Genomic DNA, 11,680 nt, shown 5'->3' on the forward strand with positions numbered 1-11,680 from the left:
CACACACATATATATATATATATATATATATATATATATATATATATATACACATATATACATAGATAGATAGTAGATTCTGGTTATCAAACATTAATGAAATGCCCACAACTCCATGGGTCTTATTTTAACGATCTAAGTGCATGGTCTAACGCGCACGGCGCAGGTGCACTTAGGGCCTGTCCAAATCCACTTTTGCTAGTTTAACGACGGTAAAAACGGTCTGCACACCCGGCGCATGGCCTAAAAGGGTTGTCCCTATTCTCTTAATGAGTAATGGGTGTGTTTTGGGCATAACGTGCAATAAACCAATCAGAGTCTCATCTCCCATTCCATTTAAGAGCCAGTTGCGCTCGTGCCGTGGCGGATTTGCTATTTACACGGCGGAATTTGCAAGCGCAAAGACTGAACACGTTTCCAGAGATGAAACAGAGTTGCTCGTGCGCGAGCAAATAGGTAGCCTAATTCTGATACATGCAATGGCTATTCATTATGACATGCAGGGCCGGATTAACATAAGGGGTAGGCGGGGCTGAAGCCCCAGGGCCCGCGGATTGAGGGGGCCTGACGTGATTGGCTGTGGAGGAAAGGAAAAGTATACCTAGAATTGATTGGCCATCGGGAGCACCCAAGCTTTCCCCGGTGTGCCAATTGTCGAAACCCCACCACGCCCCCACATATTAAGTGCTGTTATTAAAGCCAAAACCATGTAGCCTACATTAGCTCTTGACACAAGCACACAAGAAAGAGTAATCCTCGCCAGTGTCTGCGCTATTTCAGTCCAAAAGATATGAGCGATAAAAATGTCTTTGTACTAGTGATGCAAAGTACGATTCATTTCCGCGAACCAGTTCTTTTCGGACAGATCGTCTCATTGAACCGGTTCAAAAAGCCGATTCATCGGTTCCTGACGTCATCAAGCAATAACGTCTCTACGCATTTCTTTTATAACAACTCAATGCAATGTTATATCAATGAAAAGTTCTAATAAGTAATTTGTGTCAACACATATTGAAACATTCAAAAAATAAAGTAATTTGTGTGAAAGCATATTGCTGATTCTTGCCATATAATTCACTTAAGTTAATGGTGTTTGTGGTCACAGTTTCATTCGCTGATCCTTTATGTCAGATACGACTGACTGACCAATATTGACTAGCCTACAACTCGGATAAGATTCCTAAAGGTTTCACACCTACAGCACACATTACAGACATTGATGCACAAACGCGGATATGTTCTACATGTCTACAGTATAAAGCAGGGTTCCTCAAATCTTGCCCTGGAGGGCCAATGCGCTGCAGAGTTTAGCTCCAACCCTAATCAAATTCACCTACCTGTGACTTTCTAATGATCCTGAAGACATTGATTAGCATGCTCAGGTGTGTTTGATTAGGGTTAGAGCTAAACTCTGCAGGAAAGTGGATCTCGTAGGCCAGATTTGAGGATCCCTGGTATAAAGAATGAATAAACCAGTCTTATAAACTCCTTGATTTCACTTAAGCAACTTTAAATATAATATGCATGCACAATAAACTATTGTAAAATGTATTTACATCACTCGACAGAAAGGTTTTTTTCAGGTTTTAATAAAATGTAAATTAATAACAGTCATAATAAGCATATTTCCAGTACGCGCCTCAGGCTTGCACAGTATCGTCAACTCAACCAGAATCTTCGGTAATCCTCGGCAAACTTCGCCACGGCTCATTCGGTTCTTGTTGAGTCATCGGTAATCCTCGGCAAACTTCGACAGTTGGTTGAACTGTCCAGCTGTTCTCTTGCGCTGCACGGTTTAATCAGGTAACTTAGTGCCGTTTCATCACTTGGCTTTTAGTGTTTGTTTCCCATGCGCTACAGTAAACCCAAAGCAATTAAAAGATACCTGCAACTCTAGTGTAAATGAGTACAAAGTAGTGATGTTAGGTTCTTGAACAAATCGTTATTTTGAGCCGGTTCACAAATCGAACTGAAACTAACTTTAGTTACGGGTTGATGACGCAGGACGCACCGCCCGTAGTACCACGTCCAACTCAAAAAGAACCGATTGAGCAACGCATTTTATGGACGACAGTTTTTTTAACCTAGAAGAGTACAAGGCTGGCTGTGCACAAAGGCTATTTCTAAGCATGTCAACATATTCTGTTACACCAAATACACAAAATAATGATCTTTAAAATAGCATCATATGACCCCTTTAAGATGTGTAGAAATAGAGGTGTTTTGTCATCTAAAAAGGAAGAGGAAAATGAAAACGGAATAAGAAGAAGTGTTTAAATGCTTAATTGTGTCTATGTTTGTGTGTTTACAGGCAAGAGAGTGTGCTGGTCCCTCACATTGTCCGTTCCTGTGTGGAGGAGATTGAGAGGAGGGGTCTGAAAGAAGAGGGGATCTACAGAATCTCAGGAGCCAGCACCGAGATACAAGCACTAAAACATGCATTCAACACTAGTGAGTGTGTGTGTGGGTGTGTCAAACTGTTAACAGATTCTCATAGAACTAATCTCAAGTGTACTTATCTCAAAAGTGTCTCTCTCTCTGTAGATTACCGTGAGGCTGTGAGTAAACTGAGGACTGTAGATGTGAATGCTGTATCAGGCACTCTGAAACTGTACTTTAGAGAACTTCCTTTACCTCTTATTCCCTCTGAGCAATTCAAGGAGCTTGCAGATGCACTAGGTGAGGCCTTCACACACCTGAACACACAGTTGCACAGGTCTGTGCATAAACATGCAACGTGAGAACAGTATACATGATGATGATGATGAATCATTTAAAATGATAATACATATCTCTTTCTCTATTCGGTTATGGCAGACATTGCCGATCCATATCTCAGGGCCGACAGCATGCTGACTCTGTTGCAGGCTCTACCAGATGTAAACCGCAACACTCTCCTCTTCCTCTTACATCACCTGAGACGGTACACAACATCCTTTCAACTCGTAACTGCCAAAACACTGATTTAGTTTCACCCCAGACTGACCTGAATCACTTTCAGCACTGATGGATGTAAATAAAAAAAAAGACGTTTCTCTGTTTATTTTCTTTTTCCCCTTCTCATGCACATCTTTCTCTCTTTTTGTGTTTCTCAGTGTTGCAGAGAGGAAGGGAGAGAATAAAATGTCTCTGAGTAATTTGGCCACAGTGTTTGGCCCCAGCCTTTTGCGCCCTCCAGTGGCTCGTGTCGACATATCTCAAGAAGTGGAGGTTCAGGTGAGTTGTTTCTTTTTTATAAAATAAATGCTTGATGTGTCCAGTGTGGTACTGTGTTATTATAAGTAGTCCAGTTATAACATTTCCTTGAAGCCTGGCTGCTTGCGCACACATACAGTTTTCTCTATTCTGGGGTTTGTTTTAGAAGAAGAGAAACAACAATTTTCTGCACTCAACGGATGCTTGAGTATCTTCTCTACAATGGCGTGGACATATGAAATGAGGAGCAAAAAATCCCCTGTCTGTGTGTGTGTGTGTGTGTGTAAATAAAATAAAATAAAATAAAATAATACAATATTTTTATGTGTTCATATGAACACTTTATTAAAGCCAAGTTACATTAAAATGGAGCAAGTTAATAAATTTTTTTAACTTCGTTTATCTTTCTTTTTTTTTTTATTAAAAAAAAAAGCATATTTCTTCATAAGCTACATAATTTGGGAAAAATGTAAATGCTATTTTTTTTGATAATTTTTTTTGCTTAGCTTGTTTATAGGGCTGCACAATTTGGATAAATATTTTGTGATTCTATATGTCAATTTGACTTGACAGTATTATTATTACTATTATTACTAAGTAAAAATATTAAACAAAATAAGAAATATTATTGTAATTATTATTGTAATAAGAAATATTATTATTGTAATATTTCACTGTAAAATAAAAGTTGAATATTTAACAAAAGTTATATAATAATAATTATTTAATATTACAGCGCAACTGTAAATTTACAATAATAATATATATGACTGTCTTAATTTCTTTACTTTCAGACGTTAAACCATCAAGCTTTAAATTTGCTTGTCTTTATAATCACTTCTCTTTACATTCACTCGCATATATTTATTTTATTAAATCTACACTACACCTACATTTAGGGCTGTGCAAAAAATCGAATGCGACAAGCTACACAAAATCGCGTTCAAAATCGGCAAAGAATCGCCTGCGATTTTGAACACGATTTTGTGTAGCTTGTCAGTGAACTACGGCTCTGTGTAGTAAATGTCGCTCCATCTGAAAACACATGCTGGAGATTTACTTCTAATCACAGGAGCGCCTTTACTGACGAGATGCGCATGAAAATCGCATTCGATTTTTTGCACCACCCTACCTACATTAAAGGAGACATATTATGCCCCTTTTTACAATATGTAATATAAGTCTCAGGTGTCCCCAGAATGTGTCTGTGAAGTTTCAGCTCAAAATACCCCACAGATCATTTATTATATCATTTCGAAAATGCCTATTTTGAGTGGAAGCAGAAACACGCTGTTTTTCGTGCCTGTCTCTTTAAATGCAAATGAGCTGCTGCTCCCCGCCCCCTTTTCCAGAATAGAGCTGCGCCATTAAAACTCGACCTGCTAAAAACATCTGTTTTGGTTCTGATTATCATGTTTATCGCGCTGATATCATGCGTTTTAGTTTAAACTTCTGATATATGGTTTTCTGAGTGCACACGTACAGAAAGCGGCTGTCACAGCATGTGAGTACTAAACTAAGTTCTCATTCACACAAAGGTTTACGTTAAAAACACACGAGTTACAAAAAAGGTAAACAGCTGAGAAATAAATCGCATGTTTATTTTAGATCTGTGTGGCAGCAGCAATATACAGTAAATAAATCAATAAATCCACTGATCTCTTGTCTCCGCTGAGGCTGGGACTTTAAATAGTGTTCTGTGCTTGTCTGTGCAGCCAAAGACAGAACAGTTAGCATGTTTTGCTCAAACTTTCGCCATGGCATTAGAGCTGGTACACCTTTGTCGCTTGCAAAAATCAAATGTCAGCGGAAATTGACAGATTAAGGGCGGTAATATTATAATGAGATCCCTTTGCCACGTCACCAAGGGAGCGAAATCAGACGCGCTCATTTTCTCAGACGCTTGCAGAAAAAGGCTTACCAAAACAAAGTTACTGGGTTAATCTTTTTCACGTTTCCTTGGTTGGTAGATGCACCGGGGACCTGATTATAGCACTTAAAACCTGGAAAAGTCAGATTTTCATGATATGTCACCTTTAAATCTCTGCACTAAGCTATATCCAGATTTCAGTTTTATTTCAGTTAATCATGCAGTCCTACTTATATTTGTTGTTTGAATATTATTATTAATAGTCACCTTTTTACAGTCTATTAGTTATTAACATTTTTGTCGTGATGATCACAGGTAATTAATTAAGTAACTAAGTAATCAATTTATACCGGTTTGACCCATTTAGGCCAATTTGTAGACCAGTTGTGAACATCAGATGTGAGCATTAACAAATTGACAGATTAATCAGACAATCACAGTGAGGAAGAGAATATGAAAGGCGGCCATTATTGCATTGGCAGGATAATGAGCCAGTCATAGCCTGAAGGAGGCACTGCATCCTCTCACATTATTTTTAACATGTGTGTTTTTGTGTTTTTCATCACAGGTTCAGGTGATTTATCTCTATCTGCAGTGTCAGAACCTTCCAGAAGCTCTTCTCACAAAACATCAGGACATTGATGATCTAGAGACATGAGCCTTCAACAACCAGACTCCTTTTCTGTCTGCGTATCCATGGTCATATCTGTAAATTTGTAAAAATTGTTTAACTCGCTTTATTTTACAGATGTTTAATATTTTATTTTCAGGTTTTTATTGTCATTAAAAATGACATGACCATGAGTTGACTATGTTATGGTGCTTTAATATTAAGGTGCAGTCACATTTACCATTGTTTGGCAACATTTTGCATGCAAAATCTAGTCAATCCAATAGAAATTTATGCAAACATGGAGTTTTACATGGACTTTTATCACACCTTTACAGGTCAGCATGTGAACACTTAAAGGGCTAGTTCACCCAAAAATGAAAATTCTGTCATTAATTACTCGCCCATGTTGCTCCAAACCTGTTTGACCTTCGTTCACCTTTGGAACACAAATTAAGATATTTTTGATGAAATCCAAGCGCTTTCTCACCCTTTGCTTATTACACACACAGGGACGTGCAGCAGCACACAAACATGTCAAATATTAAAAACGAAAGGATTACAATGTAAAAGATTATTAGCCTATTGTGTATTATTGTCAGGGGGCTTTGGTGAAATCCGGCTTGTCCTGTAGAGCGCGCACAAGCAGATCCGTTTCCTCTCTGAAGAAATGTTCAGTCTTTGCTCTTGCAAATTCCATCATGTATTATAGCGAATCCGCCATGGTGCAAGCGCAACTGGCTCTTAAAGTTAATGGGAGCTGAGACTCTGATTGGTTTATTGCACGTTAAAACCCAAAACACACAAATGACTCATTAAGAGAATAGGTACAACCCTTTTGGACCATGCGTCTGGCGCACAGACCATTTTTTCCGTCGTTAAACTAGCAAAGGTGGCTTCGGACACGCCCTAAGTTCACCTGCGTGATTCGCTTCAGACCATGTGCTTAGATCGTTAAAATAGGGCCCCTAATGTCAGATTGAGTTAGATCTATCGGACTGTGCCATCTAGAGTTTTATGATAGATAGTTTAGTTTGGATAGATATATGTAAAAAAAAAAATTGCTCCAAACCTGTTTGACCTTCGTTCACCTTTGGAACACAAATTAAGATATTTTTGATGAAATCCAAGCCTTTGGAACACAAATTAAGATATTTTTGATGAAATCCAAGCGCTTTCTCACCCTTTGCTTATTACACACAGAGGGACGTGCAGCAGCACACAAACATGTCAAATATTAAAAACGAAAGGATTACAATGTAAAAGATTATTAGCCTATTGTGTATTATTGTCAGGGGGCTTTGGTGAAATCCGGCTTGTCCTGTAGAGCGCGCACAAGCAGATCCGTTTCCTCTCTGAAGAAATGTTCAGTCTTTGCTCTTGCAAATTCCATCATGTATTATAGCGAATCCGCCATGGTGCAAGCGCAACTGGCTCTTAAAGTTAATGGGAGCTGAGACTCTGATTGGTTTATTGCACGTTAAAACCCAAAACACACAAATGACTCATTAAGAGAATAGGTACAACCCTTTTGGACCATGCGTCTGGCGCACAGACCATTTTTTCCGTCGTTAAACTAGCAAAGGTGGCTTCGGACACGCCCTAAGTTCACCTGCGTGATTCGCTTCAGACCATGTGCTTAGATCGTTAAAATAGGGCCCCTAATGTCAGATTGAGTTAGATCTATCGGACTGTGCCATCTAGAGTTTTATGATAGATAGTTTAGTTTGGATAGATATATGTAAAAAAAAAAAAAATGAAAGAGATTTCACCCAAAAACAAAAATGATTACTTTATTCAACAATTCGTCTCCTCCGCGTCACCCTGGCAGTATTTTGGAGAGTATCACGATGTATGCGCGTGGTTTGATCTGAACGTAAACAACGTATGCGCATGATGCTGCTGACACAGAACAGCATACGTTTTTTTACGTTCAGATCAAAGCACGCTCATACGTCGTGATACTCTCCAAAATGGCGCACAAAAAGTATTCTTGTAGCTTCAAAACATTACGGTTGAACCACTGATGTCACATGGATTATTTCAATGATGTCCTTATTACGTTTCTGGACCTTGATCGTGGTAGGATCCTTGCTGTCTATTGCAGGGTCAGAGAGCTCTCGGAATTCATCAAAAATGTCTTAATTTGTGTTCCGAAGATGAACGAAGATCTTACGGGTTTGGAACGACATGAGAGTGAGTAATTAATGACAGAATTTGAATTTTTGGGTGAACTATCCCTTTAAGAAATGAAACTAATCAAACTAAATAAAACAAATTAAAATGACAATACAATAAAATAAAATACAATAAAAATACTAACATTAAAATTAAAACAAAAAAAAATGAATAAAAACTAATTATAGATTAAACCTATAATAGTATTTTAATTATACTTAATTAACATTAGAGAAAACCTGTCACGTTAGCGTCCTTTGAGCCAGGACAGAAAAGTATTTTCTTGTACGTAAAGAGCTCTACCGAATAGGACCTCATTGAAACAGAGTTTCTGGGTGGGCCGAGAGGGCAATAGGGGAGAAAGGTGAAGTGAGACGGTTGTAATATCCTACCACAGATGGCCAACTCTCTCACACACACTTGTGGGGGTCACCAATAACTCTGCCACTCTCCCGCCCCCTCACCCCACCTCCATGCAAATCAATCCGCTACGGTTCAGCTCCAACAAGACCAAGTTCACCATGACATGCACCGGCACTTCAAAGAGATCCATGCTTCCTAACCTCTCCCCCACCGTCGCTGGGTGTTGCTTTTCACCTCAGCTTATGCCCCACCTGGCCGGGGTGGGATTCACTCTCCTTCCCTCCGCCTGATTTTGACTTTGATCCATAATCCAAACTTGGAAAAGCGCTCCCGTTCCCAGCGATCCAGGCAGGAAAAGTGCAGCAATGTCAGATGTGTGCCATAACGCCATCCAGACATGCCCCGGTTACAACACAGCATCAAATGGGTTCTGAAAGAAGTCGGTGCTCCCACGTGAAAATGGCCACCAATAAAACAGGTTCCTGTGGTTAAGTGCTAACGCAGAAGGGACGATCAGAAAAGATCTTGCCATTAGAATAAAAGAACTGAATGATGGATTGAATGGGAAAAGCACAATGAAAGACAGACGTTATTAGTTAATACTTTATATGTATATATAATTTTTTAAAGAAATAAAAGCATAATCAAGCTTAATCAGAAAGGTTGACGTTCATTTTAAGTTTAGCATCTAGAAGAGCATCATAATGACATACAGTCCACTATAAACCTAAAGGTGATTTGATAGATTGAGGTCACACCTGCCATTCTGTCATTGTTTGGATATATATTTTACACATTTTGTATATGTATGCTGAAGTCCATCAGTGTGGTACAGTGAACCAGTATACTGTATATATGTAACACAGATGGCACCAGTTTTATTAGAGCTAACAGCGATCAGGAATCTCGTTGCCATGGACGCAATGTGTTCGTATGAGAGGCATGCATGCAAGGGATCAACTGGATTGACCTCTTCACTCTCGGGTTAACAGAAGCCTCGTGTGTATCTGATTCCCTGTGCCCGTCTGTGTATGTGTGCGTGATCTCAACGAGAGCGTGTTAGCAACATATTCGAGAAGGCTTATTAAACAGTGAGGTTCACTCAGCAGTATCATTACTCACACTGTGAGAAAGAACAGAAGAAAGAGAGCGGGTGAGTGTGAGTGTGGTAGAGCTTGTTGAACTTTGCCTCTGTGATGTACTGTAGGCCTCATGTCTCGTAAAAATTCTTCTTGCCAGCCAGTAAACACGCGGGGTCCAGAATAAGTGCTAACGCAGAAGGGACGATCAGAAAAGATCTTGCCATTAGAATAAAAGAACTGAATGATGGATTGAATGGGAAAAGCACAATGAAAGACAGACGTTATTAGTAACGGCTGTATCTCTGTAGCAGCTCAAACTGAAACTGAGATTTGAGGGCATAGTTTGAAATGTACAGCAGATGCTAACAGATGAAATATAGATAACTCTAGTAAGGGTTTTCAAACATTTTGATCCCAAGCACCCCTAAATATGATCCCCCTACCTTCCTAAAATATAAACAGAGCTCTGTATATTCACATATTATATATAGAGCAGCTCTATATAACCCGTTTATACTATGTGATAAATAATAAAGACTAGTTGTTTTCAGCTTTATATTATATTTATAAAAAAAACTATTAGAACAAATTCTCCACTTTAATAAGCAGTGGGTAAAAATGGTTCTGGTAATGCAAAATGTATACACATTTTCAGTTCAATATAAAATATAATTCTAATATAATAATTCAGTATAAAATGTATTTATAGCACTTTTAACAATAAATATTGCTGTAAAGCAGAGGTGCCCAAACTTTTTAATACAAAGGGCCAAAAATCAAATTAGATGGAGAGGTGTGAAAAATGTAAATGTTGCATTACATTCTACTATCCTATATTATGCAAGGGATCAACTGGATTGACCTCTTCACTCTCGGGTTAACAGAAGCCTCGTGTGTATCTGGTTCCCTGTGCCCGTCTGTGTATGTGTGCGTGATCTCAACGAGAGCGTGTTAGCAACATATTCGAGAAGGCTTATTAAACAGTGAGGTTCACTCAGCAGTATCATTACTCACACTGTGAGAAAGAACAGAAGAAAGAGAGCGGGTGAGTGTGAGTGTGGTAGAGCTTGTTGAACTTTGCCTCTGTGATGTACTGTAGGCCTCATGTCTCGTAAAAATTCTTCTTGCCAGCCAGTAAACACGCGGGGTCCAGAACTCAGCATTTATCCCACATGTATTCAGTCTGTCTGTAGTCAGGTTAGACACCACAGTGAATTTTACGTGAAGGTAAAGGCTGTGAGGGATAGACGTGCGAGAGAAGCTTGCAAGGCAAGATGAGAAAAAAATTGAAGATTACCTTTGTTCATTTTCATGGGGTCTTTACAAGGGCACGCACTGTATAAAGGTGCCAAATCCCGCAATTTTAATAACTCACATCTTTGAAAGCTGTCTTATGACGTTTTTGTTTACTGAATTTTTTATTTTTTTTTACCAAAAAGATGGTTTGTAAGCTCAACAATTGATATGTTGTTTTGATCCATTGAACTTTACTTCTATCCCTCATAGCCTCGTTTTCATTCCTGTAAAAAAAAAAAGAAAGAAAAAAAGGCATCACTCTGAAGGTGTTCCGGTTGACCACATTTGTAGCATAATATTAATTTCCTCAAAATAAATAAATAAATTAATTAATCAATTAAAAATGAATAAAAATAATAATAATAATACAAAAAAATAAATGAAATCGAAACTGATGAGGCACTTACATTGGAAGTGAAGGGAGCTATTTTTGGAGGATTTAAGAGCAGAAATGTAAAGCATATGTTTTTTAAGCTTATAATTAATTCTTCTATTAAGACCTGTGTATGATATGAGCTGCAAGCGGTGTAATTTATCATTTTAAGACGTTTCAGCTGTTTACGGTGCTGAGTTGTCATGGCGTCGAAGTTGTTAAAATTGTTACGGTCACGGACCTGCTACAATTTGGACAAACCTTTACGCAGAAAAGGTTAGTAAATGATTTCTACAGTGGGATATAACTTTACACAGAAAAGGTTAGTAAGAGATGTCTACAACGGGATATAATTTTACACAGAAAAGATTAGTGAGCGATTTGTTTTTACACTAAAACCGTGTTAACCACAGCTATGGTGTTAACATTGTTTACGTCTTGATTGACTTCCGAAACAGTATTTTAACTTACTAACAGTATTTTAAGATTTTTTTTCCCCTTTTCTTTCTATTTTTTTCTTTTCTTTTCTTGAGAAAAAGAGGAGTGAGAGGAAGTTCATTTGGTAATCAACATTATTCCACAAGTGCTTGTACTGAACCCAGAACTTCATTAAATGTACAGGTGAGTTTGGAACATTTTTAAGTGACGTGACATGTGGCCAAGTATGGTGACCCATACTCGGAATTAGTGCTCTGCATTTATCCCATCCAAAG

At 38.4% G+C, this 11,680-nt stretch overlaps 1 protein-coding gene across 4 annotated transcripts in view; it reads left to right on the forward strand.

The window, feature by feature from the left end:
* The window catches only part of LOC107683545 (active breakpoint cluster region-related protein), a 16,940-nt gene extending 11,159 nt beyond the window's left edge, over positions 1–5,781 (forward strand). For all 4 annotated transcript variants that reach the window (XM_016479621.1, XM_016479623.1, XM_016479622.1 and 1 more), the window contains 5 exons: positions 2,312–2,451; positions 2,545–2,679; positions 2,818–2,923; positions 3,096–3,216; positions 5,634–5,781. In XM_016479621.1, the coding sequence (XP_016335107.1) occupies positions 2,312–2,451; positions 2,545–2,679; positions 2,818–2,923; positions 3,096–3,216; positions 5,634–5,723 (592 nt within the window). In that variant the 3' untranslated portion in view covers positions 5,724–5,781. The remainder of the gene's footprint in view (positions 1–2,311; positions 2,452–2,544; positions 2,680–2,817; positions 2,924–3,095; positions 3,217–5,633) is intronic.
* The last annotated feature ends 5,899 nt before the right edge of the window (positions 5,782–11,680 follow it).

This window comes from Sinocyclocheilus anshuiensis, unplaced genomic scaffold (genome assembly GCF_001515605.1).
Source record: "Sinocyclocheilus anshuiensis isolate Anshui unplaced genomic scaffold, SAMN03320099.WGS_v1.1 scaffold874, whole genome shotgun sequence".
Taxonomy (NCBI): domain Eukaryota; kingdom Metazoa; phylum Chordata; class Actinopteri; order Cypriniformes; family Cyprinidae; genus Sinocyclocheilus; species Sinocyclocheilus anshuiensis.